The sequence below is a fragment of the Pseudophryne corroboree genome, chromosome 5 (genome assembly GCF_028390025.1).
Source record: "Pseudophryne corroboree isolate aPseCor3 chromosome 5, aPseCor3.hap2, whole genome shotgun sequence".
NCBI lineage: Eukaryota > Metazoa > Chordata > Amphibia > Anura > Myobatrachidae > Pseudophryne > Pseudophryne corroboree.
Genome location: NC_086448.1, coordinates 752,900,755 through 752,924,455, shown reverse-complemented (window position 1 = coordinate 752,924,455; position 23,701 = coordinate 752,900,755). Strand labels below are relative to the sequence as shown.

General features: G+C 44.5%; 1 protein-coding gene and 1 pseudogene across 3 annotated transcripts in view; one reads left to right on the top strand and one right to left on the bottom strand.

Annotated features, from left to right (window-relative positions):
• The window catches only part of CPQ (carboxypeptidase Q), a 1,143,103-nt gene extending 1,123,265 nt beyond the window's left edge, over nt 1-19,838 (top strand). For all 3 annotated transcript variants that reach the window (XM_063924160.1, XM_063924158.1, XM_063924159.1), the window contains one exon: nt 19,412-19,838. In XM_063924160.1, coding sequence (XP_063780230.1) covers nt 19,412-19,572 — 161 coding nt within the window. In that variant the 3' untranslated portion in view covers nt 19,573-19,838. The remainder of the gene's footprint in view (nt 1-19,411) is intronic.
• On the bottom strand, nt 627-745 carry LOC134931468 (5S ribosomal RNA; annotated as a pseudogene).
• Nucleotides 19,839-23,701: the final 3,863 nt, after the last annotated feature.

Below are 23,701 nucleotides of genomic sequence, written 5' to 3'. Positions count from 1 at the left end.
CCTTAGTTGCAAAAATATACAAATGCAGCAGGAGGTTTCTTGTGTAAATAGACGCCTCCTGCCGGCTTCTCTGATCCACTGCTGTGTTCTGCATAAACATTGGTCATCTGAGTAACCCTCAGGTTAACAAAAAGAAATAAACTTGCACAGGATATAACAATTATTATTCAGTGAATTAGAAGTAATTGATATTAGACCAACGTGAAAGCCTACTTAAATGATAAGTTCAGCAAATGGTTGGTGGTGCTCCCGGAAGATAGTTATAACAACTATGAAACAACAGGTATGGTCCTTTGGAGAGAACAAAGAACCAAAAAAAGCAACTATAGGCCTTTTCCTGGGCACACTTGAAAAATTGAAATGATGAAATTATTAAAAAATATCTTTTATTAATGAATACTTTAAGAGAAGACGAGAGCTGGCATCAATGATTAAAGAGCATAAGTGTTCACAAGTACCAATGTACCTATTGTGGGCGAAATAATAATATAAGTGAGCGAAATTGAGTAAATCCTCATCCACAAAGGAGATTCATACATATCCTCTATAATCAGGATTTTATGTGAATGAGGTCACTACCTCGAGTCCAATGGGTCCCAAAATACTTTAGCTGTTGGAGAGTAAAATACCTACGGTACCTAGTATTCCCTGGTGGTTCCCCATCCAGGTACTAACCAGGCCCTGCAGTGCTTGGCTTCCAAGATCAGACGAGTTTGGGCATACTCAGTGCGGTCTGACCGTAGGTAAATCTGTCTCCTAGGTGCACCGTTTTCCAATTGTATTGGGACTCAGGATGTCAATCACAGAATAAATGGGTATTGAGTTATATATGGTCAAAAAATAATAATATCGTAAACTCCTAGATTATTGCTGGGAGATCTAGTCAGTAGTAGTCTGAATTAGAGCAATAATACTGACTGTGGGGTTTTGGGATTGGTGTTTCCACAAAAGACTCTATTACAATTGTGCTTCCTAACAGCCTAAGCAACAGGAGGGCTTTGTAGTGTCCACAGCAATCAGGACAATAGAAAAACAATAATATGTGGGGTCTTGGGATTAGTATTTCCACAAAAGACTCTATTACAATTGTGCTTCCAAACAGCCTAAGCAGCAGGAGGGCTTTGTAGTGTCCACAGCAATCAGGACAATATAAAATGTATCTAAAGTACAATAGTGTCCCTAATTTTCTGAGATAGATTTTAGCATATATAGTAATTATAAATTGCAACCGTCCCTTGTCAGAGGGTTCCTCTTTCTCCACCTTTACCCAGTAATCATGCACCAAGAGAGATGTTATGCATAATGATCATAAGAGTATAACAGTGTAAGTACATCACATAACATACATTTGTCTGCTTTCCCCTGTTAACTGGGGAAGTACCTGGTGAACCCTGTGGGAAAGCAAAGGGGAGCTGCGGTTTGGGCAGGGAGAACCCGTTTTCGGCCAGGGGCCGAGGGCTATCTTACCCAACCTCTTCGGGAGACCCTCAGACCAGTGGACAGGGCAGGAGTCGAGGAGTGAGGCGCCGGCGGCTGCGGTCCGTGCGACCGGAAGTTCGGGCGCCGGGACCGGAAGTGACGCGCGTTTCACTCCGAGAGCTTGATCACATACTCTCCAACAGCTAAAGTATTTTGGGACCCATTGGACTCGAGGTAGTGACCTCATTCACACAAAATCCTGATTATAGAGGATATGTATGAATCTCCTTTGTGGATGAGGATTTACTCAATTTCGCTCACTTATATTATTATTTCGCCCACAATAGGTACATTGGTACTTGTGAACACTTATGCTCTTTAATCATTGATGCCAGCTCTCGTCTTCTCTTAAAGTATTCATTAATAAAAGATATTTTTTAATAATTTCATCATTTCAATTTTTCAAGTGTGCCCGGGAAAAGGCCTATAGTTGCTTTGTTTGGTTCTTTGTTCTCTCCAAAGGACCATACCTGTTGTTTCATAACCCTCAGGTTACTCAGCATGGCCGGGAAAGTCACACTGCAGGGCCTAGAAAACAGGGCTGATACACTCCATTTTCATAAACGCAGACAGTGCCCGCCACTTTCCCACCCCCAAATATAAGAGATCTGCACATTGGGTTTGCATGCATCTCTGAATTAGGACTTCTGGTGAATTGGAACGTGGTTTGGGTGCATTGGAGATACAGTATAGCCTGTGTTTTCCTGAATTCCAAATTGGAATGTAGGCAAGGATGAATATGTTGCAGCTATCGTACACTATATCACATAGAGGAGAGGTGCAGAGTAGAATGTACAAATGTTTTTGGAGCATATGTTTTGTCTTATTGCACTGTGTATGTTCAGGAAATGGGCACAAGCCAGTATGACAATGCAGTCACAAACAGTATTGATAACATCTACATTTATGAATTGACAGACCGAATGGGAGTGTGAATGTAGGTTCTCATATGTGCGGTGTTCAGGAAGGGAGCGTTTACTCTAATATGCCTCATTTGCACTTGGGTGTAAGTTTATACTGCCCTCCAGAGCCGTATTATGTGCACCTAATATAGGGCATGTGTGGGTACTCACTGGTGACGAGGACTTGTAGCAAACCGGGCACATTTGGTGCACAAGCAGATGTAGGTACATCTTTAAATACATACAGCTCTGCATATGTGCAAATATATATGCATTATTCCTATATACGGTTCTTTTGAACAATGTATGCCCAATTAAAGGATGGAGCTCCTCTGATTTCTGTAGACACTTCCTGATCTCCCTGTTAGGGATAGCTAGCACCCTTCAATTTTGTCACTGGCGGTTGATGGTATTGCCATCGATGGTGGATTGCTGATGTTTTCAGTGATTAATGGTAGAAAGGCAGACTTTTTTTTTTTTACTCTTCCCCAGTCCTGTGCACGCCCACGTCTGCCACCTCGCTCAGCCCCACTCCCCTTTGCTGATTGTTCTCTCGCCCTCCGTGTCACAAAGCTAGGATGTTCATTAATGGTTTAAACCAATGACGGCTTCATGCAATCGATGATAAGCACCATTGGCACCGTTGATGGTTAATCCTTCAAAGGCCTTCCCTACTACTCCATCACAATCCTGTTTCTCAATAGGCAGTCAGTGACAGAACAGCCCATAAGAGGTGAAGCATCAGCAAAGCTACTTACTATGGGTATTTCTTATACACTATGAAAGCAAGTCATTTGTTTTGCCTGTTATTCTGCAAGAGCCACAAAGGGTTGACCACGATTCTGAATCCATGTTTGACAATGATTTCTCTGTTAATTTATGACATGATTGGTCCGTAATAATTCAAAACACAAAACAGCAAGTGATGGACCTGTGACTGATCGGTCCCTGCACGTCCCCTGCTCTCACTCCATGACCTTATCACCCTTCTCATTTACTACTTTATGGAGGTGTATTGAGAAGAGGAGATTCGAGGGAGAGAAGCGAGGGGGAGGCATGATTGCAAATTAGCTATAAATGCTCGGAACAGATCCATTGCTAGAAATATCCCATTGCAATGCGTGACCTTCATATTACTAGTTTGACATGAATGCACAGTGCTTCATTGGATGTTTCAAGATTCACATTTATTTTTGAATAAGTATCTGAAACTGTGTGAATAAAATGACTTTTGTCAATATATCTCATCTTCATCCAGCCTATATCTCCCTTTAGAATGCAATTTCCCGGTAATATAGTAGCGACTCAAAACATGCAAGCATCATTCAGAACTGATAACCTTTACTGCAAGCAATCCTGTCCCGTCACTTACTCAATCATAGCTGGAGCGTCAGAAGAAAGAGTAAGCGGATAGTGTCACCGGATGCCGATGGTGTTTAAATGGCACATATCTCACCTGGTAAATCTTAGCATCTCATTGAGTGTATGCTGAGATAAGAGGGAGAAAGTCATTTTTGTTATGTTAATTTAGTTAAAAAAGTAACATTTGATAGCAGTAGTAAATGACTAAATATATTCCAGGTCTGTGTTTGCAGTTTCTGACTAGTCCACCCAGCCACACTCCCTCATGCTGGTATTTTACTACGGAACAGATGAGTTGATCGCTAGCTGAAAATGTTCGCTACGCTGCGATTAAGTAAAAAAATGGCACTTCTGCGCATGCGTATGTGGCGCAGTGTGCACGCGCGACGTACTTTCACAACGGCCGATGTAGTTTTACACAAGGTCTAGCGAAGCTTTTCAGTCGCAATAGCCGTCGCGTGATTGACATGAAGTGGGCGTTTCTGGGTGTCAACTGACCGTTTTCAGGGAGTGCTCGAAAAAATGCAGGCGTGCCAAGAAAAACGCAGGCGTGGGCGGGCGAACGCAGGGCGTGTTTGTGACGTCAAATCCGGAACTGATTGGTCTGAAGAGATCGCAAGCGCTGAGTAGGTCTGGAGCTACTCTAAAACTGCACAATTTATTTTTGTAGCTGCTCTGCGATCCTTTCGATCGCACGTCTGCTAAGCTAACATACACTCCCAGAGGGCGGCGGCTAAGCGTTTGCATGACTGCAAAAAACTGCTAGCGAGCAATCAACTCGGAATGACCCGCAGAGTGAGGAGCAGTGGGTAAGATTTTGATAACCGTACTGCAGCAGTGAATGAAGATTAAAAAATATTATTTTATTCTAACAATCTAAACTGCTCTTGCCTTGACCGGAAGACTCTAAGATTTTGTTTAGTTTTTTTGGGGAGTCTGCTCAAATCCTTATGTAATATTAGGGGTGATTCAGAGATAAAAAAAAAATGGTGCAGGAAGCAGGGGCGTTTTTACAGAGGAGAGGGACCGTGTGCAGACTCCGGAGTGGTCCCCTTCTCTTCACGGCGCTGTAGACTCTGGCATTGTGCCATAGTCTACTGCCCATGCGCAGGTCTCTGGTAACGTGGCTCCGTTCAGGCATCAAACAAAAACTGCTGGATGAATTGGATGGCATTTTCACTATTGTATAGCTTAGTGACCTAGAAACTGAGGTATGTGTGACCTTAATGTGACATCAGAGAGAGGAGCAGTAAAAGAAAAACCAGACGCTTGACAATACTTGGGGCACTGAGAGTTGGTGTTCCAATCATGCTTCTGTGGAACTTGACTCCGCCCAAGTTAGGCAACGGAAAATGACTTAAAGTGACTGCTCTGCAGAAGAATCTAATTAGGCAGAGATTGTAACGAATGTGGCACAGGTGAGACTGTGTTTATACCAAGTATACTTCTTATCCTTCACAATTTTCCTTTTCAATCCAAGCCCCTGCAGTTCCTGTAAGCATCTGCTTTACTATGAAGATCAACAAGTCACAGGGGCAAACACTCAGGGCTGTAGGCGTAGATCTTAGGACCAGCTGCTTCTCCCATGGGAAGCTTAACGTGGCTTGCTCACAGGATTAGTATGAGCAAGCCTCGCATGTTTGCACTATGATCCATACGCATGCACAGTCGATCGATAATTGGCCGCCTTGCGAATTCACACAACAGCGATCAGGTCTGAATAGGGCCCCTTAGATTGATATAGTCCAGGGCACTCCCCAATTCTTCAGTTGTACATCACATTTCAATAGTAGTCAAATTGTATAATTGCAACGTTGCAACACTATATGCCTAAAATTTGACTACTATTAAAATGTGATGCACAACTGAAGAATTGGGGAGTGCCTACTATTTGGTCAATATATATATATATATATATACATATACACACACACACACACACACACACACACACACACACACACACACACACACACACACACAGTGGGGCAAAAAAGTATTTGGACAGCCACCGATTGTGCAAGTTGACCCACTTAAAAAGATGAGAGGGGTCTGTAGTTTCCATCATAGGTACACTTCAACTTTGAGATACAGAATCTGGAAAAAAAAAAACAGGTGATCACATTGTATGATTTTTAAACAGTTTACTCATATATTCTTGTGGAAAATAAATATTTGGACACCTACCAAGCAGCAAGATTTCTGGCTCTCACTAACCTGTTACTTCTTCTTTAAGAAGCTCTTCTATCCTCCACTCTTTACCTGTATTAATGGCACCTGGCTATCTGTATAAAAGACACCTGTCCACACCCTCAAACAGTCAGACTGCTACCTCTCCACCATGGCCAAGACCAGAGAGCTGTCTAAGGACACCAGGGACAAAATTGTAGAGCTGCACAAGGCTGGAATAAGCTACTCGACAATAGGCAAGCAGCTTGGTGAGAAGAGATCAACTATTGGTGCAATTACTAAAAAATGGAAGAAATACAAGATCACTGACAATCTCCCTCGACCTGGGGCTGCATGCAAGATCTCACCTCGTGGGGTATCAATGATCTTGAGAACGGTGAGGAATCAGCCCAGAACTACATGGGGGGACCTCGTCAATGACCCCAAGAGAGCTGGGACCACAGTCACAAAGGTTACCATTAGTAACACACTACGTCGTCATGGATTGAAATCCTGCAGCGCCCGAAAAGTCCCCCTGCTTAAGCCAGCACATGTCCAGGCCCGTCTAAAGTTTGCCAGTGACCATCTGGATGATCCAGAGGAGGATTGGGAGAATGTAATGTGGTCAGATGAGAGCAAAATCAAACTTTTTGGTATAAACTCCACTCGCCGTGTTTGGAGGGAGAAGAATGATAAATGGCATCCCAAGAACACCATACCCACTGTGAAGCATGGGGGTGGAAACATCATGCTTTGGGGCTGCTTTTCTGCAAAGGGGACAGGACGACTGATCCGTATTAAGGAGAGAATGAATGGGGCTATGTATCATGAGATTTTGGGCAAAAACCTCCTTCCCTCAGTAAGACCATTGAAGATAGAACGTGGCTGGTTCTTCCAGCATGACAATGACCCCAAACACACTGCCCGGGCAACTAAGGAGTGGCTCCGTAAGAAGCATTTCAAGGTCCTGGAGTGGCCTAGCCAGTCTCCAGACCTCAACCCAATAGAAAATCTGTGGAGGGAGTTGAAAGTCTGTGTTGCCCGGCGACAGCCCCAAAACATGACAGATCTAGAGAAGATCTACATGGAAGAGTGGGCCAAAATACCTGCTACAGTGTATGCAAACCTGGTCAAGAACTACAGGAAACGTTTGACCTCTGTAATTGCCAACCGAGGTTATATTACAAAGTATTGAGTTAAACTTTTTGATTGTTCAAATATTTATTTTCCGCAAGAATATACAAATAAAGTGTTTCAAAATCATACAATGTGATTTCCTAGTTGTTGTTTTTTTCAGATTCTGTCTCTCACAGTTGAAGTGTACGTATGATATGGGTTAAGTGGGTCAACTTGCACAATCGGTGGCTGTCCAAATACTTTTTTGCCCCACTGTATATATACTGGATTTGTGATGCCCGGCACTCTCTCCTTAGTAATGTAATACCCGGGTGCCCCCCCTACCCGCAGTGGATCATGCGTACACAAATGAAAAAGGCAGCGGCAACTGAAGAATTTGGGAGTGCCTACTATTTGGACTATATATATATATATATATATATATATATATACCCATTTGGCGGCACTCACAGCATCACATGGAAATGAAAACCGGACACCAAGCGGTTTGCTTCAATGTTCAAATCAACATTTTCATCAGGTCCTGATGAAAATTTCGATCTGAAAATTTAAACGTTGACGCAAACGGCTTGGTGTCCAGTTTTCATTTCCATGTGATGCTGTGAGTGCCGCCGAATGGGTATAAACCTAAAATGTTACATTTAGTAACATCTTAAAATGTTAAAAGTCTTAAAATGTTACTAAAAAAGCTGCAATTCACAGTAGATCCCTGTTAGTGAGATCTGAGCAAAAATGTTTACAATAAAGAGGTCGCTACCAATAATCACAATGATATATCCCACTGGTCCAAATATTTGCCGGTATGTAGTCTTATACAAGTCTGTAGAAGCACCAATTCACACAGTTTCACAAATACAAATGATCAGGGTAGACTCTTATTGTCCAATTTGCAGTTACTCAATTGGGAAAATAAGAGCATTCTGCAAATGGCCAAGATTATCCTTGTGCAATAGATCTTGGAATCTAGCAACAAAATCACACAAAAAAGAAGGCTCAAAGGCCACTCATTAATAACTTCAAATATCTATTAAGAATAAAATATTTTTTGGTTTATAATACATTAAAATGTGGTTATATAACACTCTTTAAAGGTGCAGTATTGTTGCCCCCACTAAGGAAAAGATGTCACCGGTTTCCTGTCTCCGCCCTGTGAAGGGTGTGAGCTCAGTAACTTCCACAAATGGTAGGTCAATACCATGCCATCACCCTACGCATTTCATCTAATTTCGAGACGTCATCAGGGCAATATCGTTACAAAAGGAAAGAATGTATGTGTTTTACTGGTATGGACATAACACGTATAAACATTTCAAATGAGCATCCATATAAAACATATAAAATTCTAGTGTCTTCCTAGCCATTGAGAAAATAGAATGGTAGATACACATATAATTTTAAATACAATGTCCAAAAATATTATAAAAGTAAGATATTCAGATTTATTGTAATAAATAATTTGAGAAGATGAAAAATGGACGAGTGTTTTACTGCTATTTCAGTGGGCTGCCTCAGAGCAAAAATACATTGTATTGTAATGATATCGAATGCAATCTAGCCATATATGCCTACTTTTGGCTTCTGCCTCTGGAAGGGAGCAGCCAGTTCACACAGGAGGGCCAAGGAGGAGGCTATAATGGGGTGTGGTCGTGTCATCATAGCATCACCTCCCGCTTTACAATGCCCACATTACTGCCATTGTGTGCTGGGATGCCACTGGGTGTGCAGACGGTGGTAAGTGGGGTGGGGTGGGGGAGCGGGATGCGGGAGACTTGCCCACTTCCATGGGGGGTCTGGGAGTGCCACACGATTTTCAGTAGCCTCCAGCCTTTCCGGGCGAGTAGGTTAGTACGAGTCTATCAATACAAAAATTGCAACATACAGAAAATGTAAAATACAAGATCCATCCCAAATGGTACCAAAAATACAGAAAGAAGAACATACATACATAGAAATAACCCTTAATTAGCATTCATATAACTATCATAATTACAAATACCGGTATTCCTAATTAGTAAGATACACTTTCACTAAAATCTATAGTTGATTCAAGTTAACAACAGACACACACACACACACACACATATATATATATATATATATATAGTAACAGTATATAGGTACCTTAATATGCACTTTGCACTTTAACAATTTTTGTAATATATCTGTTTGTGAAAATCCGTTGAGAGCCGCCTGGTTCCTATATGCCAACATTGGATGGGGGTAAGCAGACCCTACCCAGGGAACCTATATGTCCTATTGCAATTTTTGGATGGCACCCCGGTGGGTGAACAGTTTACATTGAGTGCCAACCACATTTGTGTGTGTGTATGTATATATATATATATATATATATATATATATAGCAAACAAAAAAAAAATACAATGATCGTTATCTGTATTGAAAAAACATCCAAAAGCCACCCGGTGGCTATTTGATGTTTTTTCAATACAGATATTGATCATTAAGACTCTTGAGTGCCACTGTACTTTTTTGTTTGCTGCCCATTCCATCACGGGGGGCACCAGAGCCAAAAGCAGTTTTTACATGGGAGTGCTGGCCTACCTCCACTATATATATATATATATATATATATATATATCTATCATCACACTTTTTGTATTGCATAAATAATTTTATTACTCTGACAGATTTATGCTGCTGAGAGGATAACATATCTCAAAACTAATCTCAAAATATCTCCCTACCCGACCTCTCCGCTCTGCACAAGATAGACATCTCTCATCTACACACATTACTTGTGCACACTCAAAATTACAGGACTTCATCCAGGCTTCACCCACTCTGTGGAATGCCCTTGCACGCACAATAAGACTCGCCTCTAGTCTCCAAACCTTTAAACGTTCCTTGAAAACTCACCTCTTCAGACAAGCCTATCAAATTCCAGACCCACCCACATAACCTTCAGTGCTTCCCTATCTAATACATCCTCTCTGTACAGTACACATAACATCACATATTTTGTCTCTTTACTCTCACACCCTCCTGACACTTGGCCAACATTGCAGGGTGATCATATCATACAACCCATTAAGAACCTAGCAATCTGGTGGACCATTATGCAATAGGTAGCATCTATCTGTTAGGCGCCGGGGTCCGCTCTGCGTTTCTTCCAGTAGATTTCCTCGGAAGATCTCTCAGGGGAAATCACCAGTAGATGTACAGGGACATCAGGAGTTCTTGGTGGAGAAGGTTCTCGATTCCAAATTGTCCCGGGGTCGGCTTTATTTTCTGGTGCACTGGAAGGGCTATGGTCCAGAGGAAAGGTCTTGGGTCGTGGATAAGGATCTCCATGCTCCGAGGCTCAAGAGGGCATTTTTTCGGGAATTTCCTCGGAAACCTGGCTTTAGGGGTTCCTTGACCCCTCCTCAAGGGGGGGGTACTGTTAGGCGCCGGGGTCCGCTCATCGGTGCGGCCCGGCGCCTAGCAACCAGGGACGCCGTGCGCGTACAGCCGCCGGCTCCCTGGCAACGCTAGACGCCGGGCGCACGGAGCCGCACGGACCCTAGCAACGGGGACGCCACTGGCGGACCGCGTTCCCCGTTGCTGGGTCCATTTAAATTAATAGGGCACCTGTTTCCTGGCCGTGCAGCAAGGCAGCTGCACGGCATTTAATCCAATCAGCCTCTGAACAGCTGATTGGAGGACTCCCTGTTAAGTACACTTCCTGGGCTTCTCACAGACGCCGGTAATAGCTTCCTGCATGCTGTATCTGTTTGCTGAGAGTGTTTCCAGTCCTGCTGTACCCGGTCGTTCCTGTCCTCAGTTGTCCTGTACTCGGAAGTCGTCATCTGTTCCTGGAGTCCTGACTGAGCACCTTTAAACATCCAGTGGTGTTCGTGAGTCACGGCTTGGCCGCTTTATTACTTATCATTTGTGTTCCGGAGCTTTTGCGGAGGATTCCGCTCCCACAGATCCACTCTGGTATCCAGCGGTGCTGGGTAGGAGTAACGGACTAGTGGATTTTGGTTGTCCTTTTATCTGGCGGTTTTTCCGCGCATACTTCTGGTTTGGTTAGTTAGCTTGTTGCCCCTGGCCTGTTGTCAGTCAGAGGTCCTCTTGTCATCATCCTGCCTCGGATTTCCCTTTGTCTCTCACTAAGACCGGGGGGCACCGGAGTTGGGCAGACATAATCCGCCTTTCAAACGTGGCTGCCAGGGGCTCTAGAAACCATAGTCTCGCAAGGGATTTTCGATAGCACGGGTGAGACAATAGAGTTAGGGCGCCAGGGGCAACTAGTCTTTCTAGCTCCCGTAACGAGCATTCCCCTTCCAGTACTCTGGCCATTGTCATTAGATCTCCTCCGGTCAGGAGTACTGGAATCATAACATTATTACCGGCCATACCAAAACTTAAAATTAAACAGGGTTTGATTTTTTCCTTATTCAGTTTTGTAAGAGTTATCGGCCTCATGAATCCCACAGGTTTAGGGCCAAATCCTGGCCAGCTCCTAGTCAGCGAGATTCAAGAACTTACTCAGATGGTTCAGGATCTTTCCCTTCGGGTGAAGTCGCAGGAAGATCTTTTACGAACTTCCCCGAGGGTAGTCCCTGAACCAAAAATGCACTTGCCTGACCGTTTTTCTGGTGATAGGAAGGAGTTTTTTAATTTTAAAGAATCCTGTAAACTTTATTTTCGTTTAAGACCGATCTCCTCAGGTACTGAATCTCAGCGGGTCGGAATTATTATTTCTTTGCTCCAGGGGGATCCTCAGACCTGGGCTTTTGGTTTAAAAGCAGAGGATCCGACATTGTTGTCAGTAGACGCCTTTTTGGGGTCTTTAGGGCTTTTGTATGATGACCCTGATAGAGAGGCATCCGCTGAGAGTCAGTTACGCGCTCTCAGACAGGGTAGAAATCCTGCAGAGGTTTATTGTACAGAATTTCGCCGTTGGTCGAACGACTGTGGCTGGAATGACCCAGCCCTGCGCAGTCAGTTTCGCCTCGGCTTATCTGAGTCTATAAAAGACAGTCTCCTTCAGTATCCCGCTCCTGAGACTCTCGATAAACTCATGGAGCTTTCTATTAAGATTGATCGTCGTCTCAGAGAGCGGAGGGCTGAAAAAGGAGCACCTGTCAGGTCTACTCCATGTGTATTTTCCATTCCTGAGGACATAGAGGAGCCCATGCAGATGGGTCTCTCTCGGCTGTCTCCAGAAGAAAGAGCCAGAAGGCAAAACTCTGGTCTTTGTTTGTACTGTGGGGGTAAGGGACATTTTGCCCGTAATTGTCCGAACAAGTCGGGAAACGCCTCGACCAAGTGAATTGTGAGGGGGTTCACTTTGGTCTGCAGCTTATCTCCTCGAATAACTCCCTTTTAGTCCCAGCTAAAGTTTCCTTTGGCAGCCTCAGTTCTTCGGTGTCAGCTTTTGTTGACAGTGGAGCTGCAGGGAACTTTATGGACTTAACGTGGGCCAAAGCCTTAGGTATTCCTCAGTTAGCCTTGGGTAGGTGTATCACCATGCATGGTTTAGATGGGAGTCCCTTGTCCAATGGGGTTATTTCCCTCCGTACACCCCCTATATTATTTACGGTAGGAGCTCTTCATTCCGAAAAGATTGAGTTTTTCCTTACCCATTGCCCAGCAGTTCCAGTGGTTCTGGGTCACCCTTGGCTGGCCTTTCATAATCCCATCATTGATTGGCAGTCGGGGGAGATTTCACAATGGGGTACCATCTGTAATAAGGAATGTATTACGTTTCCCGTCAGAATAGCTGCTGCCATTCCCGAACTCATTCCCGTGGAATACCAGGACTTTGTTGATGTGTTTTCCAAGGGCAATGCGGACATTCTGCCTCCCCATCGGCCTTATGATTGTGCTATTGAGCTAATTCCTGGTGCCACATTGCCAAAGGGAAGGTTATATGCATTATCCGGGCCAGAAACTGCGGCCATGAATGAGTATGTTAAGGAGAGCCTAGGGAAAGGATTTATCAGGCCATCTAAATCCCCTTTAAGTGCAGGCTTCTTCTTTGTGGAGAAAAAAGATGGATCACTCAGACCTTGCATTGACTTTAGAGCCCTGAATAAGATCTCAATTAAAAATACTTACCCTCTGCCGCTGATTTCTGTCCTCTTTGATCAGCTGCGTTCGGCTGTGATTTTTTCTAAAATTGACCTGAGGGGAGCGTATAACCTCATCCGAATCAAGTCGGGAGATGAGTGGAAGACGGCTTTCAGTACTCAGTCGGGTCACTACGAGTATCTGGTGATGCCGTTTGGCTTGTCTAACGCTCCGGCAGTTTTCCAGGATCTCATTAACGATGTGCTCCGTGATTTTCTAGGAAGATTCGTGGTCGTTTACTTAGACGACATCCTGATCTATTCTGACTCAATTGAACAACATGTTACCCAGGTGCGTCAGGTTCTTCAAAAATTACGTGAAAATCACCTATATGCCAAGCTGGAGAAGTGTGAGTTTCATGTCACGGAGGTATCCTTTTTAGGGTACATTATTTCCCCTCGGGGATTCTGTATGGAACCTAAGAAGCTCCAAGCCATCCTTAGTTGGGCGCAACCCACCAACTTAAAAGCAATTCAGCGCTTTTTAGGGTTTGCGAATTATTATAGAAGATTTATTCATTCTTTTTCTGACCTGGTTGCTCCCATTGTGGCACTGACTAAGAAGGGAGCGGATCCTACCAACTGGTCACGTGAAGCTGAGTTATCCTTTCAGGCCTTGAAACAAGCTTTTGTCTCAGCTCCAGTCCTCAGACATCCCAACCCAGAATTGCCCTTCATTGTTGAGGTTGATGCCTCGGAGGTTGGAGTGGGGGCTATCCTATCTCAGAAGGATCCGGACTCTCTGGAACTACATCCTTGTGCCTTTATGTCCAGGAAATTCTCATCTGCTGAATCCAACTACGATGTTGGTAACCGGGAGTTGCTGGCTATTAAATGGGCTTTCGAGGAGTGGAGGCATTGGCTTGAGGGAGCAACACATACCATTTCAGTATTGACTGACCACAAAAATCTTCAGTACATCGAATCAGCTAAGCGGCTGAATGCCCGGCAGGCTCGTTGGGCTTTATTTTTTACTCGTTTCAAGTTTATTATCACTTTTAGGCCAGGTTCCAAGAATACCAAGGCGGATGCCCTGTCACGCAGTTTTCTTCCAGTTCATAATAACAGTCCTGTTACTCCCATACTTCCGTCTTCAGTCATTTGGGCAGGCCTCACACAAGATTTGTTTACCCAGTTAAAGCAGCTTCAACATCAAGCTCCTGGAAATACTCCTGCTGGTCGTCTTTACGTCCCTGAGTTTTTGAGAGCTACTGTTTTGACTGAGTTTCATGATAGCAAAGTTGCCGGGCATCCGGGGATCTCTAAGACTTTGGAATTAGTCTCCCGCTCAGTATGGTGGCCTGGTCTTTCTAAAGACATTAAGGAGTTTGTTTTTTCTTGTCAGGTCTGTGCACAGCATAAGGTTCCCCGTTCCTTGCCTATCGGGCAACTTATGCCCTTAAATGTTCCTCTCAGGCCATGGTCTCATATTTCCATGGATTTTGTGGTAGACCTCCCTCTGTCAGCCGGATTCCGAGTCATATGGGTGGTAGTGGACCGTTTTAGCAAGATGGCCCATTTCATTGCTCTTCCCCGACTGCCATCTGCCCAGGGATTGGTTGTTTTGTTTCTCCGCCATGTTTTCAGACTTCATGGGTTGCCCACTGATATTGTTTCTGATCGGGGTCCACAATTCATTGCACAATTCTGGAAGTCTTTTTGTGCCTCATTAAAGATGAAATTGTCTTTAACATCCGGCTATCATCCCCAATCCAACGGGCAGACCGAGCGAGTTAATCAATCATTAAAACAGTATTTGCGTTTGTACTCAGACAAACTCCAGAATGATTGGTCCGAGTTTCTTCCTTTGGCGGAGTTTGCTTACAACAATTCTTGTCATTCCTCCACTAATGTGTCTCCATTCTTTTCAGTTTTTGGTTTTCACCCCAGAGCTAATTCTTTTTTCCAACATTCCTCTGTTTCCTCGCTAACCTTAACCTCTCATCTCAGAGTCATTTGGAAAAAAGTGCACCTTGCTCTCAGAAAAGCGGCATTTCGAGAGAAAAAGTTTTCTGACAGGCTCCGGCGTCCTTGCACTTTTAAGGTGGGAGACAGGGTATGGTTGTCGACTCGTAACATTAGACTTCGACAAACCTCAGCTAGATTGGGCCCCAAATTTATTGGACCATTTCATATTATTAAAAAAATCAATCCAGTTGCTTTCCGGTTACGTTTACCAAGAGCTCTCCGAATCGGAAATACGTTCCATTGCTCCCTGTTGAAACCATACGTTTCTTCCAGTAGATTTCCTCGGAAGATCTCTCAGGGGAAATCACCAGTAGATGTACAGGGACATCAGGAGTTCTTGGTGGAGAAGGTTCTCGATTCCAAATTATCCCGGGGTCGGCTTTATTTTCTGGTGCACTGGAAGGGCTATGGTCCAGAGGAAAGGTCTTGGGTCCTGGATAAGGATCTCCATGCTCCGAGGCTCAAGAGGGCATTTTTTCGGGAATTTCCTCGGAAACCTGGCTTTAGGGGTTCCTTGACCCCTCCTCAAGGGGGGGGGTACTGTTAGGCGCCGGGGTCCGCTCGTCGGTGCGGCCCGGCGCCTAGCAACCAGGGACGCCGTGCGCGTACAGCCGCCGGCACCCTGGCAACGCTAGACGCCGGGCGCACGGAGCCGCACGGACCCTAGCAACGGGGACGCCACTGGCGGACCGCGTTCCCCGTTGCTGGGTCCATTTAAATTAATAGGGCACCTGTTTCCTGGCCGTGCAGCAAGGCAGCTGCATGGCATTTAATCCAATCAGCCTCTGAACAGCTGATTGGAGGACTCCCTGTTAAGTACACTTCCTGGGCTTCTCACAGACGCCGGTAATAGCTTCCTGCATGCTGTATCTGTTTGCTGAGAGTGTTTCCAGTCCTGCTGTACCCGGTCGTTCCTGTCCTCAGTTGTCCTGTACTCGGAAGTCGTCATCTGTTCCTGGAGTCCTGACTGAGCACCTTTAAACATCCAGTGGTGTTCGTGAGTCACGGCGTAGCCGTGTGTTGCGGCTTGGCCGCTTTATTACTTATTATTTATCATTTGTGTTCCGGAGCTTTTGCGGAGGATTCCGCTCCCACAGATCCACTCTGGTATCCAGCGGTGCTGGGTAGGAGTAACGGACTAGTGGATTTTGGTTGTCCTTTTATCTGGCGGTTTTTCCGCGCATACTTCTGGTTTGGTTAGTTAGCTTGTTGCCCCTGGCCTGTTGTCAGTCAGAGGTCCTCTTGTCATCATCCTGCCTCGGATTTCCCTTTGTCTCTCACTAAGACCGGGGGGCACCGGAGTTGGGCAGACATAATCCGCCTTTCAAACGTGGCTGCCAGGGGCTCAAGAAACCATAGTCTCGCAAGGGATTTTCGATAGCACGGGTGAGACAATAGAGTTAGGGCGCCAGGGGCAACTAGTCTTTCTAGCTCCCGTAACGAGCATTCCCCTTCCAGTACTCTGGCCATTGTCATTAGATCTCCTCCGGTCAGGAGTACTGGAATCATAACACTATCCTTGTGTATCAATGCCTAGATCCCTATAGATTGTAAGCTTGCGAGCAGGGCCTTGCTACCTCTATGTCTGTCTGGTTTTACCCAGTTTTGGGGGTAATTCCAAGTTGATCGCAGCATCAAATTTGTTAGCAGTTGGGTAAAACCATGTGTACTGCAGGGGAGGCAGATATAACATGTGCAGAGAGAGTTAGATTTGGGTGGGTTATTTTGTTTCTGTGCAGGGTAAATACTGGCTGCTTTATTCTTACACTGCAATTTAGATTTCAGTTTGAACACACCCCACCCAAATCTAACTCTCTCTGCACATGTTATATCTGCCACACCTGCAGTGCAAATTGTTTTGCCCAACTGCTAACAAATTTGATGCTGCGATCAACTTGGAATTACCCCCTTTGTTCTATTACTGTTGTTCTAATTGTAAAGCGCAACGGAATATGCTGCGCTATATAAGAAACTGTTAATAAATAATAAATAAATAAAACTATTCATTTTGCTAGAAGTTGACCTTTAAAGATCTCCTCTTTCCCACATTAAGTATGGCTGGCTCTTTCTATTTGTACGCCTACAGTTCCAATTTAATTCCTCTCTTCATTGCATTGTACAAAGTTTTCTCAGCTCCCTACTTTCACAGAAATACATTTGAAGCTGTCATATTTAATAAATGTAGTTTTTTCAATCAGGGTCAATATAAATGAGTTTTCTTAAGCCTCTGTGATTATGGTCTGTATTATATTACATAAGACCTTTACTAGACAATTTATTAAACTTTGAAGTGGGTGTTCAAGTTTAATTAACTGCCACTTTAGGAAAGGTACTGTACATTTTCTAGTGGTGGCAGAGTAATTATTAGCACAAGATAAGAGTGGAGATGCCGGGGATCCTGAAAAGAAATAAAAATGTAAATTCTGCTCATGGATCAAGGAGATGAAATAGAAGTAACTGAGAAAAGTAAATGCACGGTTCTATATTTATTGTATTTTATTTATTGCATTTCTTTTTATTACAGGCTGGCCATTTACATCAGGTTAAATTTCAATTAAAGTGAAGCCATCAAATATAATTCACAATTGGGTCTTTAAAACATTATTGATTTGCCTAATCTGTGTCATATTCATGGCATCGCGGAACATTTGCAGTAACCTTCTCCAATTGACGAGATTGCTTTTTTTGAAACTACAGTACTACCGTGTCTGATAAATGTCCTAATTGTTAATATGTGGAGACAGTCTTTAAATGAGAGTGAGTCAATTAGTATTGTAATTAGTAGGAATCCAGTGTGTAATGCTTTCACAAAACCTGTAAGCTGATCATGTGGTTTTAGTATCATTCTCACCCTTCAGTGGTCAGCAGTGTCGGACTGGGACATAAAGGGCCCACCAAGGGATGCAGTGGTAGGAGCCCAAGCTTAAGGGGTGTGACCAGCCACCAGAGGGGGAGTGACCAGCTGTCACAGAGAGATATCCAGTTATGCAAAGAACAGGGCCCCTTTTAAAAGGAGAGGGCAGGGATGTGTCAGGACCACCCACTTTGATGGACAGGAGGACTTATCTTGATGTAGTTTCCATAGGAACAAACCAAGCACCTAAGTTCATCCGTGATCCTGCTCCACCAAGATATAACATGTGAAGAGAGAGTTAGATTTGGGTGGGGTGTGTTCAATCTGCAATCTAAATTGCATCGTAAAAATAAAGCAGCCAGTATTTACCCTGCACAGAAACAAAATAACCCACCCAAATCTAACTCTCTCTGCACATGTTATATCTGCCTCCCCTGCAGTGCACATGGTTTTGCCCAATTGCTAACAAAATTCCTGCTGCGATCAACTCAGAATTACCCCCGTAGTGTAGTGATGTAGTGTAGCATATAAGGTATGTAGTGCAGTGTATAGGGACATGTAGTGTAGTGATGTAGATCAGTGTGTAGGGGATGTAGTGTAGTGATGTAGTGTAGCATATAAGGTATGTAGTGCAGTGTATAGAGACATGTAGTGTAGTGATGTAGATCAGTGTGTAGGGGATGTAGTGTAGTGATGTGCAGTGGATAGGGGAATGTAGTACAGTAATGAAGTGTTATGATATAGTGCAGTGATATAGTGCAATGTATGGGGACACACAGGGAGGCATATAGTGGAACACGCTGCTGGGGGGGTCATGTGACGCTTAGGGCATTTGGGGCACATAGGAGAATATTGTCCAATAGCATCCCATTTTTATCAAAATTTTTGATAATCTAATCATTTTAGTCTGACAGGGTTTGTTTTTCTGTTTTTGTTTGTTTGGGGGTTTTTTTTTAGGGGTGGGCGGGCGGGGGCACCAAATCACTGCCTTGCCCCGGGTGAGGAAAATCCTAGTTTTAGCCTTGATGTAGCTGATGGCTAAATGGCAGCGGCTATGTATCAGTAAGCTGAAGCAGAAAGCCAGCCTATGGCACATCTCCCATCAGGCATGAAGTGACAGACACTAGTTGATGGCTAGTGACATCTATCTTTGGAAACATCACTATTTCATTCTACGCTATAGGCTGTAAAATACTTTCAGCTCCACTGGGCAGAAAACCTTGTCCTGAAGAATATATGCATATAATATGATAGATAATATGGAGCTACTGTATAGTGCCAAACAATATAATAATATTCTCTTAGATCAGGTGAAGGCAATAAGTGGCTGTGAGATTAGGACATACTAAAACTGTGGCAGGGCATGCTGCGATGTGTAGTTCATCAGCAGCTGGAGGGATGCTTATTGCCCACCCTTGTCTTAGCTACTAGGAAAGACTGACTCTTGTTTGTATCCTAGGTGCCAGTATCATTGATGAAATCAGTACATATTTCTGGTTCCATCACTCAGAAGGGGACACGATGACAGTACAGAACCCTATCTGGATGAACCTCTGCGCTGCTGTTTGGACTGTCGTCGCCTATGTAGTAGCTGACTTGGAGGAAATGTTGCCACGGTAATACAAACCAAGAGACACAAAGGGAATGTGAAGCTGCTCATATCTCTGCTGTCTGAGCATTGCTCGTTATATGTCCTTTTTATTTCACAATATCAGATTTCATCATCACTCTTTATTCCTCTGCAGCTGTAATATTGTTCCTCTTTTGTTTGTTTTTTACTTTATTGTACAATCTGATTGCATTTGTCTGGAAGCTTTGTATTAGTGCAAAAAACTATTTCTGTCTGATTGTTTGAAATAAAGATACAGTTCCACTGCTTACTGTTATTCATTTCATGGCTCTTTTCTTGCCAAATCTTCCTGTGAACTTTTGGCACATCATAATTTTATGTCTTTTTTTTATGTTTCTATTCTGTCTCTGTATTGCTGCTATTTTAGCGCTGAAATTGTAAATGGCTGGTTTGACATAGACAGTATGCAGTATGGACTACTGCTTGCACTTCCTTGCTATTGGACAGGCTTGGACTGGGCCACCGGTGAGCTGGTGAAACCACCGGTAGGCCCTATCGATTCTTAGCAGTGCCCTCTTTTGTGTGAGGGCGGGCCTATCACAGTCGGACTGAGGGGCAAGCAAAACACGTTGCGCTCTCCTCCCTAGCTCTCAGACACAGGGGCAGAAGAAGCGGGAGCAGCAGGTGAGCTCGGGCGGTGGTGGTGATGCAGAGTCGGGCTGTGGGGCAGGAGAGGTGCACGCTGTGCTCTCCTCCCTGGCCCTCAGACACAGGAGCAGCAGCAGAGCTTGGGCTGCGGCGGTGAGCAGCACTGTGGGGGCAGTATGTGTAACTGGCATTGTGGAGGCAGTATGTGTATCAGGCTTTGTGGGGGCAATATGTGTATCAGGCACTGTAAGGGCAATATGTGTATCAGGCACTGTGGGGGCAGTATGTGTTTCAGGCACTGTGGGGACAGTATGTGTAACTGACACTGTTGGGGCAGTATATGTAACTGGCACTGTGGGACCAGTATGTGTATTTGGCATTGTGGGGGCAGTATGTGTAACTGGCACTGTGGGCAGTATGTGTATCTGGCACTGTCGGGGAAGTATGTGTAACTAACACTGTTGGGGCAGTATGTGTAACTGGCACTGTGGGAGCAGTATGTGTATTTGGCATTGTGGGGGCAGTATGTGTAACTTGCACTGTGGGGGGCAGTATATGTAACTGGCACTGTGGGGGCAGTATGTATAACTAGAACTGTGGGGGCAGTATCTGTGTATCTGGCACTGTGGAAGCTGTATGTGTATCTGGCACTGTGCGGGCAGTTTGTGTAACTGGCACTGTGGGGGAAGTATGTGTATCTGGTACTGCACTACTGGGGGTATATGTTTACCTGGCACTGCACTACTGGGGGCATATGTGTATCTGGCACTATTGGGGGCATATGTGTATCTGGCACTCTACTAGGGTCATTATGTGTATCTGGCACTCTACTAGGGTCATTATGTGTATCTGGCACTCTACCAGGGTAATTATGTGTATCTGGCACTCTACTGGGGTCATTATGTGTATCTGGCACTATACTAGGGTCATTATGTGTATCTGTTACTATACTTGGTCATTATGTGTATCTGGCACTACTGGGGTCATTATGTGTATCTGGCACTACTGGAGTCATGTGTATCTGGCACTCTACTGGGGTCATTACTGTATGTGTATCTCGCACTATACTGGAGTCATTATGTGTATCGGGCACTACGGGGGTCATTATGTGTATCTCGCACTATACAGGGATCATTAAGTGTATCTGGCACTATACTGGGTCATTATGTGTAACTGGCACTCTACTGAGGTCATTATGTGTATCTCACACTATACTGGGGTCATTATATGTATCTGGCACTACTGGGGTCATTATTTGTATCTACTGTTCTCTCCCAGTGTAACCCAGTCGCATATACTGCTGTTCTTTCCTGGTGTAACGCAGGCGCATATACTACTGTTCTCTCCTGGTATAACCCAGGCACATATACTACTGTTCTCTCCCGGTATAACCAAGGCACATATACTACTGTTCTCCCCCAGTGTAACCCAGGCACATATACTACTGTTCTTTCCCGGTATAACTCAGGCACATATACTACTGTTCTCCCCCGGTGTAACCCAGGCACATATACTACTGTTCTCTCCCGGTATTACCCAGGCACATATACTACTGTTCTTCCCCAGTGTAACCCAGGTACATATACTACTGTTCTCCCCCAATGTAACCCAGGCACATATACTACTGTTCTCGCCCGGTGTAACCCAGGCACATATTCTACGGTTCTCCCCCAGTGTAACCCAGGCACATATACTACTGTTCTCTCTCGGTATAACCAAGGCACATATACTACTGTTCTCTCCAGGTGTAACCCAGGCACATATACTACTGTTCTCTCCCGGTGTAACCCAGGCACATATACTGCTGTTCTCTCCCGGTGTAACCCAGGCACATATACTGCTGTTCTCTCCCGATGTAAACCAGGCACATATACAGATGTAGCCACCTTTATCTTGACTGGCTGAGGCGTTTGTCTCGATCGAGCATATGCAGCGTACCGGGGCGTAGGAAGACACGCCTAGTCACAGAGAGGCGTACCTAATCGCACGGAGACAGACGGAGTTTGGCGTTACCTTTACGTGTAATACCTGCGATCATCCACCAGATGTCACTTTTTACAATCACCACTGTGCATGCGTGTGGTCTCCCATAAAATACAATACTGAAATATATAATAAGTACTACTTTACTAAGGCGTCTCATTACGCTGCATACAGTAAATACTCATTACGCTGCATACAGTAAATACTCATTACGCTGCATTATTTAATACAGTAAATACTCATTACGCTGCATTATTTAATACAGTACATACGGTACAGATGCAAATAGTACAGCATACAGTATATGATCCATCTACAGTACTTTATGAATATGTGAGTGTCCAAGTCCCACAGACAAAACAACATAAAACCAGTAGTGTACACTGTCGCAAATGGACGTGTTAGAAGTTCACTATTGCCTCTTGAGATTAGGAATTTTGTAGAGTATGTTAGCGTCCTAATCCCGTAGCCATTACAGCATAATCAAAACCAATGGATTTATTCATTTGTCTGCGGCGAAGTGGTGAAGTGTTCCGCTTCCTATACTCAGAGTCCCGGGTTCGATTCCTAAAGTACGAATGCATGTTAGTTTTTCCCAGACACTTTATTATTTTTTTTATTCACATAAACCAGGGCAAAGCTGCAGGAGCGGTTCTACTGTTAAGGTTCTATGCACCGTACCGTACACATACAATTCTGTAGCAGGGCAGACTCAATAGAAATGGCTACCAACTATGACTCCTTGCCCCACGGAGGCCCTAGGCTACGGAGCATGTAACAGTCCAGATTTTGCATGCTATGGGGCAATGCTGAAGGAGCGTCACAATCCCCTAGCTAAAATACACAGGGGCGATAGGAATAAGCGAGGTCTATGCACATTACGGTACACCGGACACGATCGCATAGCACACTGGCAAAATGGCCTCCGCCCCTGAACCCCCACCACGTGGCAGGCAGCGCTCGGATTTGGAGTGAGAGATGGCATAAGTTTTGCAGGCTACGGGGCAATGCTGAAGGAGCGTCACAATACCCTAGCCAAAATACACAGGGGCGATAGAGATAAGCGAGGTCTATGCACATTACGTTACACCGGGCTCGATCGCATAGCAAACTGACAAAACACAAGTTTTACATAAAGCAGGGCAAAGCTGCAGGAGAGTTTCTACTGTCAAGGTTCTATACACCGTACGGTACACATACAATTCTATAGCAGGGCAGACTCAATTGAAATGGCTACCGCCTGTGACATCTAGCTCCATGGAGGCACTTGGCTATGGAGCAAGTAACAGTACAGATTTTGCAGACTATGGAGCAATGCTGAAGGAGCGTCAGAATCCCCTAGCTAAAATACACAGGGGCGATAGGGATAAGCGAGGTCTATGCACATAACGATACACCGGATCCCATCGCATCGCAAAGTGACAAAATGTCAGAGGCAGATGAACACCTGCCTTGTGGCAGCACTCAGCTATTGTGCGAGCAACGGCATAGGTTTTGCAGGCTACAGGGTAATGCTGAAGGAGCATCAGAATCCCCTAGCTAAAATAC